This window comes from Bos mutus, chromosome 5 (assembly GCF_027580195.1).
Source record: "Bos mutus isolate GX-2022 chromosome 5, NWIPB_WYAK_1.1, whole genome shotgun sequence".
In the NCBI taxonomy this organism is placed as follows: domain Eukaryota; kingdom Metazoa; phylum Chordata; class Mammalia; order Artiodactyla; family Bovidae; genus Bos; species Bos mutus.
In genome coordinates this window covers 80,852,168-80,876,133 of record NC_091621.1, presented here as the reverse complement: position 1 = coordinate 80,876,133, position 23,966 = coordinate 80,852,168, and the positions used below count along the sequence as shown (strand labels likewise).

Genomic DNA, 23,966 nt, shown 5'->3' with positions numbered 1-23,966 from the left:
CTTCAGTCAAGAATACTGATTAGCATTAGTTGCTAAGTCATTTCTCACGGACTGTGGCCTACCAGGCTCTTCTGTCCATGGGATTTTCCAGGCAAGAATACTGGAGTGGGTAGCAATTCCCTTCTTCGGGGGATCTTCCCGTCCCAGGAACTGAACCCAGGTCTCCTGCATTGCAGGCAGACTCTTTACTGTCTGAGCCACCAGGGAAGCCCATTATTCTACTTTTATTTGATTGGACCTATCTGGGGCACTAAGGAAAGGGACACTTTGTCTGAAAAGTCCACACTGGGAATTCCTTTCTAAGCTCCCAAAGCATCTGAACTCTGAATGACTCTCCAGCCAAATGCTTCCTCTCCCCCATTTCTGACCCTGGGAACAGGAGACACATCATTCCATGTTAATATTCTCCTCGTCAGACTTTCCTGGTGGTCCAGTGGTTAAGAATCCACCAGCCAACGCAGGGGACATAGGTTTGATCCCTGGTCTGGGAAGATCCCATATGCAGCAGGGAAACCATAAGCTCCAACTATTGAGCCTCACTCTGCGACTAGTGAAGCCTGCCCGCCTAGAGCCTGTAGCCTGCAACAAGAGAAGCCGCCTCAGTGAGAAGCACACACACCATGACTAGAGGGTGGCCGCCACTCACCAGAACTGGAGAAAGCCCGCACAGCAATGAAGGCCAAGTGCACACAAAAACAAAGAAATAAGTAAATATTTTAAAAAATCCTCCTATTCATCACTTCATCATCCTCTGAAGATTCTTCTTCTAATACCATTGAGTTTCTTCCTGTCTTTCCTCAGCTGTATTTTCCCCCTTACTACCTACCAACACTCTTCCTACTAATAGACACAAATTCAGACCACCACCCCACCTCTGGAAATTGGTGGAGTTCAGTAATCCCTTTTGGGTGTAGAATTACTTGAACAATGTACATCCTTAAGAGAATCAAATGCGACATCACCCAAGACCACAGATGGCGGCTTCGCAATGCCTATGTCCTTTTTTTTGTTTCTGAGCCTGAATCTCTTTCCCATCTCTGTGCTGCTGCTGCTAAGTCGCTTCAGTTGTGTCCGACTCTGTGTGACCCCATAGACGGCAGCCCACCAGGCCCCGCTGTCCCTGGGATTCTCCAGGCAAAAACACTGGAGTGGGTTGCCATTTCCTCCTCCAATGCATGAAAGTGAAAAGTGAAAGTGAAGTCGCTCAGTCATGTCCGACTCTTAGCGATCCCATGGACTGCAGCCTACCAGGCTCCTCCGTCCATGGGATTTTCCAGGCAAGAGTACTGGAGTGGGGTGCCATTGCCTTCTCCCCCATCTCTGTGGGAGGTGCTTTTTTCCCTGGGTCAATTACTTGAATAAAAATCCGGAATCTTTCCAGTCTAGTTCCTTCTGGTTGAAGGAACAACCAGAAAAAGCAATAGTGGAGAAGGGTGGGTTCAATGGAAAACTGTATTCAATTGTAAAGGAGTCCCTGATCACCTCGTGGGGCTTCCCCAATGGCTCAGCAGGTAAAGAATCTGCCTGCAATGCAGGAGACACAGGAGATGCAGGTTCGATCCCTGGGTCAGAAAGATCCACTGGAGGAAATGGCAACCCACTCCAGTATTCTTGCCTGGGAAATCCCATGGACGGAGGAGCCTGGAGGGCTACAGTCCAAAGGGTCACAAAGAGTCAGACATAACTGAGCAGCTAAGCACACTGATCACCTCATGGGAGTCTGTATGGTTAAAAAACAAAGAGGGGGAAAAAAACCAAAGAGGGAAGACAGGATTATCAGCCACGCCTGGGGGTGGGCTTATATAAGGACAGAGGATGAAAGTGAGAAATGTACTTCAAAAATAATTTCAGCAGAAAAATGTATTTAATAACCACTCAATTTAGAAAATACCATCTCTAATGAAAATGTCTCCAAGTGATAGTTTTAAGGATTTTCATTTTATATTTTTGAATGGCATTAGAATAATGAACGCTGTGAGATGAGGACACGGGAAAAAGCAGAAGAAAATCTGCTTTTTAACTAAGTTATCTCATCCGCAGTCCTATTCAGAAACTGCCACATCCATGAACACGACTAGAGATAACATTATAAACTCTGAGGTAATTTATACGCTTTTCCTTTTTATTAAAAAATAAACAGGCAAATTTTAATTATTCACTAGAATGTTAATATAAAACCAGTGTGATAGCAGCTAACATTCTACAAACAGCCTTTTGCTGGCTTCATGTGACACGGATGATCTAAATTCTTCCCCATTTCATTGACTATTCAGTGCCTCCCCCGTTGTCCCCTGCCCAATTTAGCAGCTTTGTAACACAGGAAACTTAACTTTCAATGTCCCAGCTGATGATAAATTTTTTACAAAAAGCATACTATAACACGAATTCTTAGGTCACTAGGAAAACAAAGCATCAAGATAATTCAAGTAAAAGCATGAATTTCCTTTCTGCTCCCGAATCACTGAAATAACTGTATTCGTTCTCTGTTTTGCTTTATGTGCCTTGTCTTGCTAATGTTTTCTAAACATAAAAATAACTTCTCTTTCTTTTATCTTCATAGCCTTACTCAGACTTCGTTTCAAATTCTTCTCCTTGTTACAAGAACAGAAGAATAGAGGAGAAGTTGTGAGACTCCAGGGGATTGGTTCTGCAACAAGCTGGGGAGACAAATGGATAGGTTATGAGACAGGTCTAGGATCTGGGATCCTTTGCTGGAATGCCTGTACCTGGACGGACTTTCCAGATGGCTCAGTGGTAAACAATCCTCTTGCCTATGTAGGAGACATGGGTTCAGTCTTTGGGTTAGGAAGATCCTCTGGAGAAGGAAATGGCAACCCTCTCCAGAATTCTTGCCTAGGAAATCCCATGGACAGAGGAGCCTGGCAGGCTACAGTCTGTGGAGTCACAAAAGAGCCGGACACAACTGAGTGACTAAACAATGACAACAACCACACCTGGACACACCTCTCCTTGAGCCACAAAATACAAAGAAACCGAATGGGAATAAAAATAACTGTGTGCATGTACAGTTGGGATGAATTCTGGATGAAAGGTAACAGAGACCCAAAACCCCTAATGCCACTTCTGAAGATCTGGGAGCAAAAGCAGTGTACTGCACATGTACCCTTGTACACAACAGCATCTAAGGGGTGAGCAAAACACCTAAGTCACCCCTCCAGCCTGACCTCTGGACACATCCCTACCCTCACCCCATATAAATAGGAACCACCTTATCCCATCTCAGAGAGGGAACAGGGAACCTGTTACTTGATTTCACTCCTCCCTTCCCCCTACTTCAGCAGTGACCCCAGTAAAGCCTTGTCTGAATTTCCTGTCTGGCCTCTAGTCAATTTCTATTGATTGAGGAAAGCCAAGGACCCTGATGGATAACAGGTGGAGGACCTTGTAACAGCAGGCAGAGGTTCAGCTTCCTGGGCCGGAAAAAGCCTTGCACTGTGTGTTGAGTTGCTTCAGACAAGTCCGACTCTTGAAGCCCTATGGACTGTGGCCCACCAGGCTCCTCTGTCCGTGGGATTCTCCCAGGCAAGAAATACTGGAGTGGGTTACCATGCCCTCCTCCAGGGGCCCTTCCCGACACAGAGATCAAACCAGAGTTTTATGTCTCCTGCATTGGCAAGTGGGTTCTTTACCACCAGTGCCATCTGAAGCCCCACCTTTTGGGGGCCTTGTTTCCTCTGAACTCCCTATCCTTACAAACTGCACCATCATGAGCTGTTCTGTCCTCTTTCTCCCCTGTTTAGCAGACAACCGTTCATCAAATACTATTCATTCCACCCCTTTAGCATCCCCCCTCAGCTGTCCACTTCTCTCCAGCCCCACTGCTCTGCCCAGGTTCAGCTCCTCATCCTGGTCACCAGGTTGGGACAACAGCCTCCTAACAGGTTCCTGGTCTCCCCCTAAATTCACTCCCTGAAAGTGAAATTCTGATCACTACTCCACTACTGCAGAGAGCAAGAAGGGAGGACGGGGAGTCTGGAGAAAGGGCATCTTATTGATCTTCATCCCCAGTGCCTAGCACATAGTGGAGAAAGAAATGGATGAACGAATTTGTCGATCACTCACTTCCTGGCTATAAACTGCCAAGGCTAAAAACTTTCCACACCGGCAGACAGGAATGCAAATTCTATAGCAGAGCCATAAGCCTCAGGCTGCTTACTCGCTTAATCCACTCACTTGCCAGTCTCCACCCTAATCATATCAGTATTCTCACCATGGTATGCTCTTCACAGCTCCAGGTATAAAAGGGCATGAGCTTCTTTGCCTGAGATGTCCCTCCTCCTCTGCACCTAATGACTCCTCCACGCAGGTCACTTGCTTTGTGAATCCTTCTGTGAGACCTCAGAGGGTAGCATGTTCCTGAAGCCCCAGAGTAAGTGTACCCACAGGTCCTACCATTCCCAATAGGGAAAATCATAAACCCCATTTTTTCACCTCCTCACCAGACTGAGAGACACTCAGCATTTAAAGGGAAGGCGCTACTTCTTATTTTTCTCTCCCCTCTCTCTTGTCGTCTCCTTTTCCAATGCCCAGAATGTTGTTCCTGTTTTATTAACAATAGAGTTGTGTGTAACTCCTGTGACCCCATGGACTGTGGCCCTCCATGCCCAGAACAGCAGCTGATAAACATTAGATGCTCATAAAATACCTGCTGGATGAGCCTGTTCAAGGGAAACAAATACCCTAGGTATTAGGAGGACAGAAAGTCTCACCTTTCTCTTCCCCACCAGTCTCTCCTCCAGCCCCTCTGTCTTCACCCCATCCCTTTTACCACCCCTCACTCTCTCATTTCCTTCCACTCCCCAGCACAGCTCGGACCTGGGCGGGGAGTCCCCATTCAAGTCCTAAATCTCATACCTTGCAGATCAAGGGAAGAGGGACCTCAATATTATCAAGGCAGCAAAAAAGGATGAAAAATGTTCATAGAGACCTAATTAGAAATACAAATTCAGGGCCTTCCATAAAACACTGTTATGTGTTGGTTAGGACCTACAGAACTGCTGTTGCAGTGGGAAATTTCAGTTACTCTGTCGGCTACATTCAGGGCTGGCATGGAGATCAAGTAACAATTCATGATCTTGTTCTACGGGAATACTGGTTCAGAGTTCCCAACGAGCCTTCTGTAAGGTAACTAACTACTGGAACAGTCAGCTTGTTCACTGTGGACTGTCTTTGCTAAAGGCTTTTCCGCTTGAATTTGTAATTCTCTCCCTGAATAATTTCTAAACTACTAAGATGAGTGGAAAGGACTCTTGTCTTATCATCAAGAAACCTATATTCCAGATCAAAGGCCTCATTCCTGCCTACATAGTAGACACACGAAGGGAGTTTTTTAAAGTACTCATTCAAATGCCCCCATTCAAGATGGTTAACATCAGAATCTCTGGGTGGTAGGATCTTTTCAACAGTTTATGGAAGAAGCTCTTCAGGAAATTCTAATTTGCAAACTGGGTGGAGAACCTAGACTGTGTTTTGACTCATTTGTTCTGGGGTAATTTCCTCATGAATCTGACTTGTCTGAATCTTGGTTTTCTTACCTAATAAAATGAAAGCTTTGAGATGAACAAAAGTTTCTCTATATCCTATAAGTTTCTCTTATTCTTTCCAGTTTTCAAAACATTTGGAATTTTTATGAGTTAATTTTTGAGCGTTTAGTTGCTCTATTCCTCTTGGCTTATCTGACGATGTACAAATCAAGAAAAAACAGACAGAAATCTGCAAAGACCTTTTAGTAACTGAGACAGAAGGAGTTGCAGGCAACATTCCAATTTGAAAAGTATTCTTCCCACATACTTAACTAGTTCCTGGGAAGACAAAAGTTACATGTACAATTACTTAATTTTACAGGTTTTTTAGAGCCATTAAATTAAAACTTTTAAAAAGGAAAAGAAAAAAATCCCCATACTATATAATATTTCACTCCCTCAGATATATAGCTTTATCATTCTAACAATGCCTTTTTTTGCATAAGCTTCCATTAAAGCCATGACTGCAGAGTAAGGTGATGATTTCAATGATGCCCCCTCACTCCCGAAGTCTTTTTTATTCAGTAGCTTACTGAGAAATTTAACACACAGGGTCCCTAATTTCTTTATTCTAAGGACAGCAATATAACCTTTGTCTTGCTTTGACCAATTTTTCTCTTAGTTAACACATCTTTCCAAGTTTAAAAAAATATTTTTTTCATTGATTTGGATTATAAAGTAAACCGAGAAACCTGCAAATATTTTGTGAAAAACAAATAAAGAAATATTCACCCTTGCAGAAGAAAAGAGAACACAGGAGAATCGCTTGCTCCATTTTATAATATTATGGTACACTGTGTAGTCTCATGTCAGTATTTATTATCAGTCATTTAGTTTATGATAGAGAATAACTTTTGATTACTGATGCTTGTAGTATTACTCACTCTGTCTTGGACTGTTTGAAGATCTGTATTTTTATTACAAAGTCCAATAAAAATAAAGTGAAAAACCCATAGGTCCCAAAACTGATTCCTGGCTAGTGCTGTATGTCACTCCTTTCCAATCTAAAAAGTATTTCCTTCTACTGTTAGTCTCTGTCTCTCGCTCATAAGCAAATTTATCTCCTAATGCTTCATTCTTTATTTTAGCCATTAATCTCCTATTGAGAACCTTACCAAATGCTTTTTGCAGATAAAAATATTTAATATCTACTAGATTTCCCCTATCCACAAAGCCATCCAACACTGCTTAGAGGGGAAAAATCAATCTTTTGTACCTGAATTTAAGTTTGCTGGTTTGACTCAATGTATTTTTCTCAAAACTTCTTCAGGTCTTTACAGGAAACAAGAGAACCATAGGGCAAGAACGCTGCTTCTCTTTGTTATGGGTTCAATTGTGCTCCCTAAAAAGGCATGTTGAAGTTCCAATCCCCAGAACCTCAGAAAGTGACCTATTTGAAAATACTCATTTCAATTGCAACCAGTTAGGTAAAAAAAAAGTCTTACTATGTAAGCTGGGCTATTACATGATGGATGTCCTTAGAAGAGACAGAAATGCACAGGAAGATGATCATGTGACAAAGGAGGCAGAGATGAGAGTAACTCATCTATTAATATAAGCCAAGGCTTCTCTGGTGGCTCAGACAGTAAAGAATTTATCTGCAATACAGGAGACTCAGGTTCGATCCTTGGGTCAGGAAGATCCCCGGAGAAGGGAATGGCTACCCACTCCAGTATTCTTGCCTAGAGGAATCCTTGGACAGAAGAGCTTGGCCGGCTATATATAGTCCATGGGGTCACAAAGAGCTGGACACGACTGAATGACTAATACACACACACAAAGCATCCCAAGTATTGCCAGCAAACAACAGAAGCTTTCTAGCAAGAAAGGATTCTCTGCTACAGATTTCAGAAGGAGAGGGCCCTGTGGACACAGCCTTAATTTCAGACTTCTGCCCTCCAGAACTGTGAGAAGAAACATCCGTTGTTTTAAAGTACCCAGTTCTTGGTACTTTCTTAGGGTACAGTTTAGAAAACCAATACCCTCCCTCTTTTCCCATTAATCCCATATTTGCAGGCCCTGTCTATCCTGGATTTAAGTCTACCCAGAAATTTCATACATACACAACCTGTGTGTATGTGTGCAGGCATGTAAAATATTTTTCTCCTTTAGTATCAGGCTCAACACTGAAGAATCACATTTAACACTTAGAGCCAAAGGATCATATTTAACATTTAGATTCAAAGGATCATATACAATGTTTCTTCTTTCAGGATCATATTTACCTCCAAAGCAGAAAGTACCCCAATGGTCGCTGAGTATCATGTATCTAATACTGGCTCCAATGGGCTGTCATCCCAGCTGGTTCTTTGAATACCTCCTACTTCCTGACGTGGCCATGCAAATTCCAGAAAACTTGGACTTTATCAAAACTCTGCTTTATACTGGGCTGAAATCCATCTTTCTATATCTTCTAAAAGTAAGGTGCCAGTCCTCTGTCCTTGGGTAATAGACAACAATCATGTCTTTTCGTGCCTTGTTGTGTATGCTGCTGCTGCTGCTAAGTCACTTCAGTCATGTCTGACTCTGTGTGACCCCACAGATGGCAGCCCACCAGGCTCCCCCGTCCCTGGGATTCTCCAGGCAAGAACACTGGAATGGGTTGCCATTTCCTTCTTCAATGCATTACAGTGAAAAGTGAAAGTGAAGTTGCTCAGTCTTGTCTGACTCTTCATGACCCTATGGACTGCAGCCTACCAGGCTCCTCTGTCCATGGGATTTTCCAGGCAAGAGTACTGGAGTGGGTTGCCATTGCCTTCTCCACTTGTTGTGTATATGCGTGCATAAAAGCATGTGAACACAATATCACAACCCCAATGCTCACATTCTTCCCAAATAAGATGTCCCCTTTCCTTTCAATCACTCTGCATGAGGATGTTTCAACTTCCCTCATCCCATGCTCGGCCATCCTTCTACACATGCTCCAGTACCATTTCCATCCTCACACCCTTTCATCGTATCTCTCTGCTCCTTCATTCTCATATGGCCCTCAGCCTTGACCTTTCTCCTCATCCTTCCTCAGGTAGACAAGAAAAGGTCCACTTCAACTGCTGCCTGTGAGCTGCTCCCTGGGCACCCCCAAGGAAGAGAATCTAAAAAGAAGCTAGAACCTTGTACAGAACGAAAGTAGCCATTGATATTCATGACCCTGCACATGCATCATCACGGGACCATCAGCAGAGCAGGCAGATACAGTGGAAGCTACTTGAGCTCAGGGTTCTCTTGCAATCTTCCCTTTCATTTCAACAAGGATTTGCTGTGGGTCTATCATGGGTGGGGCTCTGGGTTTGCCCTCACATGGCTCCTTCACGTCTACCACCCTCTAGGGGATTCCTTGGTGGCTCAGATGGTAAAGGATCTGCCTGCAATGCAGGAAACCCTGGTTTGATCCCTGGGTTGGGAAGATCCCCTGGAGAAGAAAATGGCAACCCACTCAAGTATTCTTGCCTGAATAATCCCATGGACAGAAGAGCCTGGTGGGTTACAGTCCATGAGGTCAAAAAGAGTCAAACACGACTGAGCAACTAACTCACTCACTTACCCCCTAGAGTTTTTCTCCAAACATTCTCTCTCTATTGTCTTATTTTTCTTGTCCTCCATAGAAAAGTACCGTTCAACATATAAATCTCATTCAGGGACTCGAGAAATACCTCTGGGCCTCCAAAGGTCAAACGTAGCTTAAACTTATCTTTCATAATCTAGATTGATGGCGGGACAGAGAGCAGGATGACGCAGTGACTAAAGTATGGAATCTGGGGTTGAGTCCTTCAGAATTCTGCTCTGTCCTCCATGTGTGGCCTCAGTCTAGTTACCTAACCTCCAAGCCTCAGGTCTCCAAGCCACTCAATGCTGAGAAGGTACCTCCCCTACTTTGCTTTAGGACAACTGCAAAAAGAATTTGGTGAACTACTCCACAAGATTTATTAACCTTTGCTCACGAAATGATTCAACAAATATGTACGGTGGTGGTTTAGTTGCTAAGTCATGTCTGCCTCTTATGACCCCATGGACTAAAGCCTGCCAGGCTCCTCTGTCCATGGGATTTCCCAGGCAAGAATACTGGAGTGGGCTGCCATTTCCTCCTCCAGGGGATCTTCCCAACTGACCCAGGGATCAAACCCACATCTCTTGCACTGTAGACAGATTATTTACCACTGAGCCACCAGGGAAACCCCAAATATGTATATCAAGTATCTCCCCAATGCAAAGGACTAAGGGGCCCATTCGAGGATTTCAATTCCACAGCATTTATGAGTTTGCTAATAGGTGAGTAACTGGCACAGATACCATATGACAAATAACAAAAATCAACATGTTAGGAAATAAAGACAAATGAATAACAATCTCAGAGACACAAGCAACCACCTATGGGTCTCACCTCCAAGTCATAAACCAGAATTCCACTAAGAAAAAAAAAATCCCTACTTCTTCTGCTGAGAAAAATATAGATCTCTTTTAAAAAATGAGTTTTATATGTGTTGTTTACAATTGTATATTTTGATGTCCTTGTTCCTGATGACCCATCCCATAAAGAAGCATTTTCTAGGCACGGGCTATGTGCAAGTCTTTCTGCCGGGGGGATTTCTCTTAGCAAGCCAGGTCTGTAAAAGGCAGTTATACGCTTTTGGAATAAGGTGGGTTACTTTTTTTTTTAATTTCACATAGTAAAATTTTACACAGACTAGTATACACCACATAAAAAACTAAGCTTGGAAGCTATTCCTTCCCTGCCCCTCCTCCCTAGAAGTCTAGCCATGAGGAGGCACAGAAAATGCTTTATGCTTAAATAGACTTAACCTGTTTTAAAAAATGACATGCATGGACCAAAATGCACCGTCAGGAGTTCCTGCCCTGCTGGGAGGCCAGCAAACATGGAAAGTCGTCTCTTCTGCGGAGTTTTTTATTTTACACTCACAAAGGATGGGGAGGGTGTGGGTGGGCTAAGGTAAACGTTCTGAAATTTTTGCTTGGGGCCTTGAATAAGATGGCAAGTTAATTAGTTTTTACTCTATAAATGGTTTAATTTTCAGGGCTGGTTTAAGGAACTGTAAATAAATCTACATTTTAAAATCTTTACTTTTTAACCTAATACCCATGTGTATTCTTATGCTTTCCACAGTGATAAACTTTCAACTGAAGCAAACTTTTTCATAAATTAAATGCTTTTCCTATGAAAGGCAAGATCTTATTTAAAAAAAAAAAAAAAGGCTGGAACACCACAGGGGTCTGGACGTGCCATCTGGATCAATACTCCTTCAGGATACAAAGATTTGCAGCCTAAGATGAAGGACTCAGTGTGACTTATGACAGTCTTTGGAAAAATAAATCTATACTGTCATTTATACTAGGATTGACTCATATTTAAATTTTTTTTAACTTTTAAAAAAGTCTTAGATGTTAATTTGCTATTAATCACAGCATTTTTTTATTTTTAGGGTTTTGGTTTCCTTCAGTCACAGCAAATTTCCCACTGTTTTCTCCCTTTTTTATTTATTTAATGGCTTCCCTTCTATTTTCTTCTCTTTTTCTCAGCTTCATCTCATTGTTTCTGTATTACTTTGATCTTATTGGTTTGCATTTCGAGTATTCCCTCCCCTGGTTCCTACTTTTTTCATTTTTGATTTCCTATACGTTACAAAATCCCAGCCAAGTTCAAAACTCATTTCGCATTCCCTTCAAGGTCTGCTTTTCTCAAGCCCCATATTTTTATGTTTGTACTCTTCCCACAGATCTTCATCAGCAATTCAAACCTGATGACATTATGATTGCATCTTTAGTGCTTTTCTACTCCAGCCTTATTTATCATGCCTGCATTATTTCCAAAGATAAGGTCTAGCATAACTTCAGAGCAGAGCTTGTTAGCTGTTGCGTGTGTGTGAACAGTCCAGGCTACTGAAAGATAAAGCCACATGCCTACAATCTGGCGTTATTCTTAATGTGTGCATTTGCTGGGTGGAAATCCCTGAGCAGTAGATGACCTGCTTTCGACTTCTCTTTTCTATAAGCATGTTTCCCTTTCTATCTTACTTCCTATCACCTTGTTCTTGGATTGTCTGATGAAAAAAATATGGTGCTCGTTTCTCTTCCCTGATTATATTCCCTTCAAACTGTTTACTCCTACTTCACCGTCTTCTTTTTTTGTATTTCTCTCACCACATTTCCACTAAGGTAAAAGTAAGATCCATTTTCTCTTTTTTTTGAAATATTTTATTTTAATTAATTACTTTATTTATTTATTTGGCAGCCTCGGGTCTTAGCTGCAACACACAGGATCTTTTTGCATCACGTGAGACCTTTCATCACAGCAAACGGACTCTCTAGTTGGTAACGCAAGGGCTCAGTAGTTGTGAAAGCGCTTAGTTGCTCCATGGCATTCGGGATCGTAGTTCCCTAACCAGGGATTGAACCCGAGTCCCCTGCACTGCAAGGTGGATTATTAACCACTGGACCACCAGGGAAGTCCCAAGATCCATTTCACTGATGAAAAAGTCAAGGCAAAACGTTTTTTCCTTGGTCCTTTCCTTGCCTCTGGAACTATCTGAGAATCCTAAGAAACCCTTTAGACATCATACCACACGCTTGGATTGCTCAAGCCATGCTTTGTATACATAATCTCCTTGCCAAAGGTATATTTTTTCTAACTTTTTGTTCAATTAAAATAGAAACGTGCTCTCAAAACCACATGTCCAAACTCCTCAAAGTTGTGACACATCCGGAAAGAGGAACTAGATCTAATCTAATCTCATTTCATTTTGCCTGTTTTCACTTTTCTTTATCTCTGTCTTTCTCATTGATTCATTTGTATATTCCACAATATTTCCTTAGGCTGTCCTAGATGTCAGACATGGTAGCAATCACAGAAGAATACAGATAAGTAAGATAAGAACCTCGTTGGCCTCAAGGAGGTTCATAGTTTTATACATACACACAGACACACACACACACACACACAATGTATATATAACTATATATATATATACACACACATACACACATACCCCTAACAGGTAAAACAACTGATGATGATACTATATGATAAATGCTACTGGTATTTATAATTATCCAAGGAGAAGGATAGTATGAACAATTAGTTTTGCCTTTAAAAGATCATAGAGAAATCTGACAGAGTATGAAAATTTCACTTAAATCTTTAAAAATGGCTATCAGGAGGGGAGAAGGCTACTACAGACAGAGGAAATGATGTAAAGAAGACAGAAATACCTGGGATATTTACAAATAGCAATAATGACCACACAAAACAGCAGTAAAGATAACCTTTTTTTTTTTTCTTTTAAATAGAGGGGTCTTATTTATTTATTTGTTTGCTTTTACCAATTTCTTAGTTGCAGCATGCAGGATCTTTAGTTGGGGCACGTGGGATCTAGTTCCCTGACTAGGGATTGAATCTGGGCCCCCTGCATTGGGAGTGCAGCATCTGAGCCACTGCAGCACCAGGGAAGTCCCTACAATAAAGATACCCTTTTAACTGATTTAATTTAATTCTTATTTTACCATAGAAGAATACCTACCTCTCAGAGTTATTGTAAAGATTAAATACAAATAAAACCCTTAAAGAGTACCTGTCACACAGTAAATGCTCAAGAAATGCTACCTATCATTATTGTTATATTACAGATTATATCACATATATTTCATCTATTCAAAATATTTTATTTTTTTATTTTTTTTGGTTCTTGGATCTTTGTGGATCACTGTGGCTGCTGAATAAGTGATCTCACACATGGCTGAAGAGCTGAGGTGGCTGCTACAGCTTTCATTATGAAAGAATTAGAAATAATGACAACGATATCTAAAAAGTATACCATAAAAAAAATGACACATCTAATTATGATTCTCAATGAATCAGATTTTTTTTTTATAACTTTCTTTTTTAAGACAGAGTCAAAAGCTGGCAAAACAAGCTCATATGTAAGATTCATTAAACAATTCTACTAATACAATAAGCTTTAGGATCAGTACAGAATAGAGTCCGGCTGTTTCTTTTATCTCCTACAGCTATACCAGGGCTTCCCTGGTGGCTCAGTGGCCAAGAATCCATCTGCAATGTAGGAGCCTCAAGATCCCTGGGTTGGGAAGATCCTCCAAAGAAGGATTCTTGCCTGGAGAATCACAGGGACAGAGGAGGTTGGCGGGCTAACGTCTATGGGGTCGCAAAGAGTTGGACATGACTGAAGTGACTTAGCACACACAGCTACACCAAAATCACATGTGTTACTTCATTTGAACTGATAATTAAATGAATTTATTTGATCAAGGGTCACAAATTCTGTAAGACAGAATAAGAGTCCAAGTCTTCTAACTCCCATGACCATGGCTCCTTCCCCTAAAACATTTTGAAAGATTCCTCAGTGTTAGTTCCTCAGTCATGCCCGACTCTTTGCAACCTGTGGACTGCAACCCAGGCTCCTCTGTCCATGGAATTTTCCAAGCAAGGATACTGGAGTGGTTTACCATTTCCTTCTCCAGGGGATCCTCCCGACCCAGGGATCAAACCTGGGTTTCCTACACTGCAGGCAGATTCTTTACCAACTGAGCTACCAGGGAAGCCCTAGATTAAACCAAAAACTAGGCTACTAATCACTTAGTTGACCAAAAATGTAAACACACTCTGGATAACCAAGTGTTTACTTACAGTGATGTATAACACCAAACTAACATAGTTATATATATTTTTACCTCTCTCTCTTTAGAGAATTGGGTTTATAATAATAGAAATGGTTATCAAAATTATAAGATAAAAATTATTATGAATGTAAATGACAAACTTCTTTCAAGATTTTTGATGCTAAATTGATGGGAAAACAAGAGCCATGAAGAATTCTAGCCATGATAGAATACATGTTATGAGACTTGCCCTCCTGCTAGAAATAGTTATATAAATAACTGTACAACTGAACAAAATATATAAGGCAACTATTTTTAGGCATCGGGAAACTAGCAGCTCAAGATAAAGACCTTAAGGTAATTCAGATATACAAACAAGCAGATAAGGACTTTTAATCAGCTATTACAAATATGTTCAAGAATTTTAAAGAAAATATGATCTCAATGAATGAAAAAAATTGGAAAAGACTAGAAAAATTAAAATTCTAAAAAATAACAAATGGATTCTAAAACTAAAAATGTTCATCAGCACAAATTTCAGTGGATGGGCATAAAACTAAATTTAAGGCAGAAAATAAAGGTCAATGAACTTGAAGAAAGATCCATGTATATTAGCCATTCAGAAAAAGGGGGCTGGAGGTTTGAGGGGAGATTAAAATTGAAGTTAACAGGCCCCAGGAAGCTGTGGACAATATCTAACACTCAGGAACTTGGGTCCCAGAAGGAAAAAAAGACCGGGGAAGAAAATATATTTGAAAAAATATTTTTTTAAATGTCTAAAACAACAACCTACAAATCCAAGAAGCTCAGTAAACTCCAAGGAAGGATGAATATGAAGAAAACCACACTTAGGCACATCATAGTCAAATTAGTGAAAAATAAAGAGAAATATTTGTGGCCACAGCCAGAGTAAAATGAAACATTACTTACAGGAAAACAGGAAGAAACAGAATTCCAAGAAATGGAATGATAAGGTTAATACTGAAATAGAAATAAAACTGTAACGTAAAACTCTATATTCAGCAAACCACCCTTGAAACATGGAGGTGAAAAAAGACATTTTCCAATGAACAAAATCTGAGAGAACTAATTACCAGCAGACTACAAGAAGAATAAGAGATAAAGAAATGACATGCAAAAGACTGGTTTTACCTAGGTTTCTTCTTTTAATTTTCTTAAAAGACAAATGACTATTAAAAATCACATCACTTTGAGGAGGGGTTTATAAACAGGTAGAAGAAGAATAGTAAAATAATTCTGGGGACTAATGAGGGTATAAATGGAACTGCTCTGAGGTTTTTATATTTGTGACAAATGAAGTGTAAAGAGGAATATAGGTATGCCTCATTTTATTGTGCTTTGCATTATTACACTTTACAGATACTGCATTTTCTATAAATTGAAGGTTTGCGGCAACCCTTCATCAAGTAAGTCTATCAGTACCATTTCAAGTCTCTGTGCCATGTTTTGGTAATTCTTGAAATGTTTCAAAAGTGTTCATTACTATTATATTTGTTATGGTGATCAGTGATCAGAAATCTTTGATATTAATAAATTGATAGAACAAGTAGACCAAAATAAAATGAAACAAAATCAGATCTAAAAAATGTGACAAACCAACTTGAGTTAATTGACATTTACAGAACATTACGACTGACATTGGCAAATAAATGACACATTTTTCAGTGCACTTGAAGCAGATACTTAAATACACCATAAAATGGGGTATAAAATAAATCTCATTAATTACAAAAGGCAAAAGATTCTTAAAATGGGTATTCTCTGAGCATAAAAGAATTTTAAATTTTAAGTCAGTAATAATGATATCCATAGAAACATAAAATATTTGGAAATTAAACATTTCATACTAAATAACACTCCAATAACATTCTAAACAACTAGAAAAATTAGAAAACATTTTTAACTGAATGATAAAGCAAAAAAAGCAAAATATTGGTTCTTTGAAAAGATTAATAAAACTGGCAGATCCCTAGCAAGACTATATTTTCTACCAAAACAAAACAAAGAACAACAACAACAGGAAAGAAAACAAAAATGGTTGATACTGGGAATAAAAAAGGAGATACAACTACGGACCCTACAGACATCAGACTAGTAAGAGACTATTCTAAGCACCTTGTATCAATAAATTCAGCAACTCCTATATTTGTACAATGAAAAACAAGCAAGCAAACTTCTTATACACAGAATGACGTGAATGGATCTCACAGGTATTACACCTCAGGGCATGTAGGTGAAAAAACACGGAAGAGTACATACTGTATAAGTATAATATTCTAAAACTGGCAAAGCTAATCCGTGGTGATAAAATCAGACCAGTTATTGCACCTGGAGCAGAAGGTTAAAAAGAGTGGACCTGACGTCAATGGGGAACAAAGGCAGTCCACATATTTCATTTAAAAAATTTTCCAAAAACTACTTCATTTCTATTATATAGCTCCGTAACAGAATGAGAAGCAAAACCTGTGGGTCAGGAAGTGCTAGATGCTTTCATATACATCTCACAAAGACTGCCTTTAATTCATGATAAGGTCTGGCACAGTGCCTTGGGAGACAGGTGAGTTAAAACTGAAAAAGCGATACACGTGAGGCCAGAACACTTGGGTTCAAATAATGACTTATATGTTCAGTTAGCTTTGGGACCCTAGGCAAGTCCCTCCATCTCAAGTTTCTTCATCAGCTACAGGGCTGGTGTGAAGGTGAAGGAACATAATTTTGAAGTATCTAGTAAAGCACATCACAAATACTAGTTCCATCACTCACAGTATCAGACACTGATCAGATGAAAAACTGAAGTAGATAAACAAAATGGACAGGGATACAAGCCAAAAGGAAGAGACAGGTGACAGCATGTTTCCAGTCACATTTCTGTCTGTGGATGCAAAGGGTGGAGTGGAGGGTGGAACAGACGTGTCCAAGCATGAGGACCTAATAATGTTCCTTTCTTTAAGCAATAGGTACAGGGTTGGCTTGCTCACCCAGAATGAATACACTTTCACTGTGACCTGGATCACGCCATTCTGGGCTAACTCCCTGGTCCTGTTTCTAGGAGCATGAAAAGGGAGGCCACCTGTCTACCTAAGACTCCAATGGGCTTTCCCCAGGCACCTGAGGGTTCCAGCATCTATCATTGAGGACCTTTGGAATACCAATATAACTGATGACCCATTCGTTACAATGTTCCATTCTTCCCTATCCTTAGGTTTTCAGAGATTTCACTCTAAATAAAATAAGCAGAGCAGAGATCTTTTGGATACAGCAGCAAACCAGAGCAACAGCTTCATTAATGCCTGGTCAGCTAATTTTCAGTACAATTCCAGGGAACCACGCTAGGTCTGAGAGAGTCTTTAATGAAAAGTACATGAGTAGAAAAATCTAGAGGGTGACTGCAATAGAGGCCCAAATTTAAGAAACGAGAAGTCACGTATATTCATCCAAACATGGAGCCACTAGTAGGGCAGCTAAAGATGCAACACTCCATCATGGTATAGTAAGTTATCTGACAGAGGTTTCAATAAACCTCTATGGGGAGCATTTCCCTGGTGGTCCAGTGGTTAATAATCCACGTTGCAATGCAGGGGATGAGGGTCTGATCCCTGGCTGGGGAACTAAGATCTCACATGCTGCAGAGCAACTAAGCCCAGGGGGAGCAACTACTGAGCCGTGTACTCTGGAGCCCATGTGCCATAACCAGAAAGCCAGCTGCTGCTGCTGCTGCTGCTAAGTCGCTTCAGTCATGTCTGACTCTGTGCGACCCCACAGACAGCCGCCCACCAGGCTCCCCCATCCCTGGGATTCTCCAGGCAAGAACACTGGAGTGGGTTGCCATTTCCTTCTCCAATGCATGAAAGTGAAAAGTGAAAGTGAAGTCACTCAGGCGTGTCCAACCCCTAGCGACCCCATGAACTGCAGCCTACCAGGCTCCTCTATCCATGGGATTTTCCAGGCAAGAGTACTGGAGTGGGTTGCCATTGCCTTCTCTGAGAAAGCCAGCATGATGCCGCAACTACTGAGCCCCTGAACGAGAGCTACAGTCTGTGCACAACAGAAGATCCTGCACCACCTGCAGGGCACGGCAGGTAACTCCATGGAGCCCCACATATGAAAAGGAGGCGGCCGAGGAGGCTCAGGCAGGGTCTTGGGAAGGACCTTTATCAAAGCCAAGCTGAAGGAATTTATATTGTATCTGGAAAACGAAGGGCCGCCACCGATGGATTTTAAACAAGCAGTACCACAACCCAATTAGCATTCCTGAGAGATCATTCTGGCAACAGTGTGGAGAACAGATTGAAAGGGGACAGAAGCAGAGACTGGGAAACTAGTTAGAAGACCGTTGAAGTGATCCATGTGGGGAATGACAGTGGCCTAAGATAGCAGCACACAGGATGGAAAGAATGTATGAAATACAGCGAAAAACAAAACTCTCAAGACTGATTCCCTGATTCCTACGAAGGTGAGAAAAAGCAATCAGTGTCAAGCTTGGGTGTATGAATAGCTAGACCTGCTGTTTGTGAAAACAAAGACTGAGTCAAGCTACATTTCAAAAAAAAACAAAAAACAAAACAATGACACTGCCCTAAATTTAAGAAGAAAAAAAATAAAACACAGACAAAAGCTCAGGCTGCCTTAGACAGGATGGATATGGATGTCTGAAAAAAATCAAACACTTAAATTCACAGAGAGGAATAAGTCAGAGTTAAAGAAATTCCTGTCTAACATATGTTGATGAATGAATAATCAAAGACTAACGCAGAAGGCAATTCACTAACAAGAGAGCCATCTACTGCCTTACAAGGATAATGCAGTGATGAAACGCCACACAAAAACGTGGAAGAAAGCCAAGTTTGTGACCATTTCCCACTGCACGTGTATTCATAAAATAGCTGACCCCTCCCACAAAAAAAAAAAAATCCTCCAAGTGGTTAGCTGCTGCTGCTGCTAAGTCACTTCAGTCGTGTCCAACTCTGTGCGACCCCACAGACAGCAGCCCAGCAGGCTCCCCTGTCCCTGGGACTCTCCAGGCAAGAACACTGGAATGGGTTGCCATTTCCTTCTCCAATGCATGAAAGTGAAAAGTGAAAGTGAAGTCACTCAGTCATGTCTGACTCTTAGCGACCCCATGGACTGCAGCCCACCTGGCTCTTCCATGCATGGGATTTGCCAGGCAAGAGTACTGGAGTGGGTTGCCATTGCCTTTTCCGCAAGTGGTTAGCACTTTCAGTTAATAGCCAAATGCTTCGTCTTACCAATTTCTCTTAAAAGCATCCATTCAATATATACCATCATTTCAATATAAAACGCTTACCTGCCATCATGGCTATCATACTGGCTTTATAGACGTTGGTGAGAGATCCAAGTTCTCCTGTGGCTAAGATGGTTTTGAGATGAGCCTCCCCACAGGCCTTGCGAAACTGACGAATCTCATCATACAGGGCTGAGGAAGGAAATAATTGAGGCCGTTACAAAGCCGGCAAGTGATAACATAACTTGGCAGCCATTTAGAACTGGTAGAACCCATCTCAGACTTAGGAAACATAAACCATTTGTCACTTTCTAAAAAATCACCCCAATTTAATATTGCCTCAAGCATTCTGTTGCAGTTCCCCTCCTGTTCTAAGGAACTCCTTTGTTTGCAACCATGAAACAGTTTCTATGCCCTGGCCCCAGGTTCCAAGCCACAGAGCTTTTAAAGTATCATTATAAAGACATGCAAATTACAAATAATTTCTACTGCTTCCATAGGATGGTTACTTAGGAGAAAAAAAGAAATTCATCTACGACATATACAGGGGTGTATCACTTTGCAAACTAAAGAAAAAAAAATCCTCCAGTCCTTTTGAATTCTCCCATTCACATATAATAAGTTCTCCTGTTGGAATATAAAGCAGGCCTTTCCTGAGAGCTCTGCTAATGAAAATAAAGACATAACATTTTGCCCCACTCTCTGCCAGGGTATTTGTCTATGCATGCATGTGTGCTAAGTCACTTCAGTCATGTCTGACTCTGCAACCCTATGGACCATAGCCTGCCAGGCTCCTCTGTCTGTGGGATTCTCCAGGCAAGAATACTGGAGTGGGTTGTTGTGCCCTCCTCCAGGGGATCATCCCAACCCAGGGATCAAATCTGTGTCTCTTACATCTCCTGCATTGGCAGGCAGGTTCTTTACCACTAGCGCCACCGATATATCAGACTAAAAAGCGTTGAGCCTAGACAGGGAGTGATGGGTGTTTATACACAAATTCAGCTGTGGAGGAATTCAGAGATGCAGCTTTGAATCTATTAACCTCTGACCCCAGTACCACATTTGCCTTCTAGAGCTCCATATAGCATTCATAAAGCACCTGAATTGAAAATATATATATATTTATTTTATACACATACACACATATATACCCTCAAAGCCCATTATACCCAATAAAATTAAATTGAGGGGGAAACATTTCATATTCAAAGTAACAGAATATTAGCAAGCAAAATCAGTACAGTATAATGAGTATTAAAATTCTGAAAAATTATTTAAGACTGTCTATTACCAATAACACCAAGCCCTTACCCTGCATCAGGGTGGCTATATCTCATTTCCTGAACTTCAGTTATTGCTACACTACCAGGATTAGGGTAATAATAAACATTAGGGTTAGGAGAAGCATTTTCAATGCTAAAATGAGAGTTGTATAATCCACAGGTTTTCTAAAGTACTTATAAAAGACTAAAAACCAGTCTTGAGTCAGAAAACTAAGCCAAACCACTCAAGTTTTTGGTGTTTTTATTTTTGAGGGGTGATACGCGCCATGCCAGACAGCATGCAGGATCTTAGTTCCCCAACCAGGGATGGAACCCACGCCCCCTGAAGGGGAAGCATGGAGTCCTAACCACTGGACAACCAGGCAAGTCCCCAAACCATGAAAGATAAAGATGGAACAAAACTTGTCTTCTCAATTTTAGAAAACCCAAACTTAACTTGCAGCACCAAGGATTCTATCACAAGATGCATGGGAAAGAACAATGTTTGTTGCTCCCAAGAGGTATTCACGGTTTTTGCAAGAAAGGGCGGAATATTTTTACAAATTCCTAACAGTCGGTAGTTGTGAGTATCAGAAATGACCTGAGATGCCACACTGCCCACCTTACCCTGCGTGTCGCACCTAAACCATGAGAAAATCATATCACCCACACATCCAACAACGTGCAAGACTAGGACAAACAGCAAAAGACGATGTGGAGTAACAATTTATATTCTTTTAACTCAGAGAGTGAATCTTGGATGGAATGACAGTTCTTGAAAATAGAAAGCTGTCCTCTAAGAACTAGTGACAAGGAAACCTCTTGAGCTAAGTATTCAAGAATGATAATCTGGAGATAAGTTGTGATCTAATTAAGGATTTTTCTTCCTAGTACAATGAGCAATCTCAAGGGTCAAACAAATGTGGACTTAAAACTCAACTCCAACACTTTCTGTGTGACCTTAGGCAAGTTATTTCTCCCAGCCTCAGTTCTAGCCTTAAACTATCAATAATAATATTTATTTTGTAGGTTATTTGAGGATTAAAAGATAAGATATATACAAATAGATAGGTATACACACACACAAAACTTTGTGCATCACCTGGCTTATTGTAAGCATTCAAAAAGTTTAATCATTAAGTTCAGAATTCTAGCAAAATGAATTTCCACTAAGTGTTGATAAAAGCCAAATCTTGGTTCATGGCCTGACCCAACTTTTTGTACTACACTGAAATTTTGTTATATGCATTACCGCTTACATTCAGTGAGCCATCAGATAAGGCATGAAAATATTTTGTTACAGCATTTGTGAAAGGGAACTTTGGCCTGTATAACAAAATTCTTAAAACATTGATCCTGAGCATATTTACAAGCAAAATCACCAGCCTTTTTCTAAAATATATTATCCTTTAATATCCACTGAAGTTCTTTACCTACAGTTAAAATTAACCAGAAAACCCAGATGTATTTTATGACTCAGTTATCAGCCACCTGGAATTCTTGCTTTTTAATCCATGACCCAAACAGAATGAACCAAAAATGGTCACTCTGAGTTTCACTGGATTTAACCAATATGCAACAAGTGCCTTCTAATTCTTTAATTGCCAATTCCTTAAATTATGTTACTGACCTGTTTCATCACATAACAGAATCAAGGTTAACTGAAAAAGTATCTTACATCTTTAAAGATCAACACTGGGAAAGCTGTTATTTGTTTCTGTTACCATTCTGCCCAGAGTCTACCAGGACAGTTAAATCAGAAAGCATACCAAATCTGCTCTTTTTAAAATGCAGTCTGTGTGTTCTGTGCTAAGTTGCTTCAGTTGTGTCCAACTCTTTGCAACCCTATGTACTGTAGCCCACCAGGCTCCTCTGTCCATGAGATTCTCCAGGCAAGAATACTGGAGTGGGTTGCCATGCCCTCCTCTAGAGATCTTCCTAAGTCAGGGACTAAACCCGAGCCTCTTCTGTCTCCTGCACTGACCGGCAGATTCTTCACCACAAGCACCAGCTGGGAAGCCCAAAGTGAGGTCTGGGCTCCATCAAAGGAATGCTTCTACATAATCCTTTGAATTTTACTGAGTGATACAAAGATGAAGGACAGTTAGAGATTTTCATCAGTAATGCAACACCAGCAATGGCAGTAGATCCAAGAGTCCAGGGTGGTCACCAGCCAGCATGGTACCCACGCTGGCCAGTGGCAGCAGCAACAGCACTGGTCTTGTAACCAAACTCTTTCTGTGACACATCTGGCTTATTCTCTGCTCCCCAGTCTTCATGGTCCTGCTTGTGTTCCAAGCCTGCTTCTCAGCTTCCCACTGATTCAGTAAGCTACCCCAGATCCTCCTAATAATAAATAATAAACCCCTTTTCAGCTTAACCATGGGGCTTCCCTGGTGGCTCAGACAGGAAGGAATCTGCCTGCAATGTGGAAGACCCAGGTTCGATCCCTGGGTCGGGAAGATCCCCTGAAGATGGGCATGGCAACCCACTCCAGTATTTTTGCCTGGAGAATTCCATGGACAGAAGAGCCTGGCAGGGTGCAGTCCATGGGATCATCAGAATTGGTTTATTAGTCTTCAATCTATGACTCCAGTATAACACATCTACACTGGGAAGTATGGTATAATGGACAATAGTGTGGGTGCTCTGACAGCCTGGATTTATATGAGAAGACTGCGGGCAGCACCAAAGGATAGCCCCCGACTCCTCACAACTAGAGAAAGCCTATGTGCAACAACAAAGACCCAGTGCAGTCATAAATAAACAAATAAACAAAAAGCAGAGGACACTATGATCCACATTTCCTAAAGAACCTAAGATACAATCTCTTTGGGGCACCAGAAGAGATGTCTAACTTATTACTGTTGTTGTTCAGTCGCCCAGTTGTGTCCGGCTCTTTGTGACCCCATAGACTGCAGCACGCCAGACTTCCCTGTTCTCACTATCTCCCAGAGCTTGCTCAAACTCATGTCCATTGAGTCGGTGATGCCATCCAACCATCTCATCCTCTGTCTCTCCCTTCACCTCTTGCCTTCAATCTTTCCTAACATTACGGATAGATAGAGCTGTATGTATCTTTATAGGTGTGCATTGTATACATTTATGTATTTCGTAGATCTGTCCCCTGAGAAGGCATGGAAACAGCAGCAACCTTGTAGCAATGAGCACCCTGTAGCACCCAGATCTTGGTTTCTAAACACCAACCTTCAGTGAAAACAAGCAAAGCTCCTTGGGAAAGTGGCTGATTCCAACCCTGGGGCAGAGAAAGCT

At 41.1% G+C, this 23,966-nt stretch overlaps 1 protein-coding gene across 1 annotated transcript in view; it reads right to left on the bottom strand.

Annotated features, from left to right (window-relative positions):
• The window catches only part of DERA (deoxyribose-phosphate aldolase), a 127,445-nt gene that overhangs the window by 44,362 nt on the left and 59,117 nt on the right, over window positions 1-23,966 (bottom strand). The window contains exon 6 of the mRNA XM_070371152.1: window positions 19,495-19,623. Coding sequence (XP_070227253.1) covers window positions 19,495-19,623 — 129 coding nt within the window. The remainder of the gene's footprint in view (window positions 1-19,494; window positions 19,624-23,966) is intronic.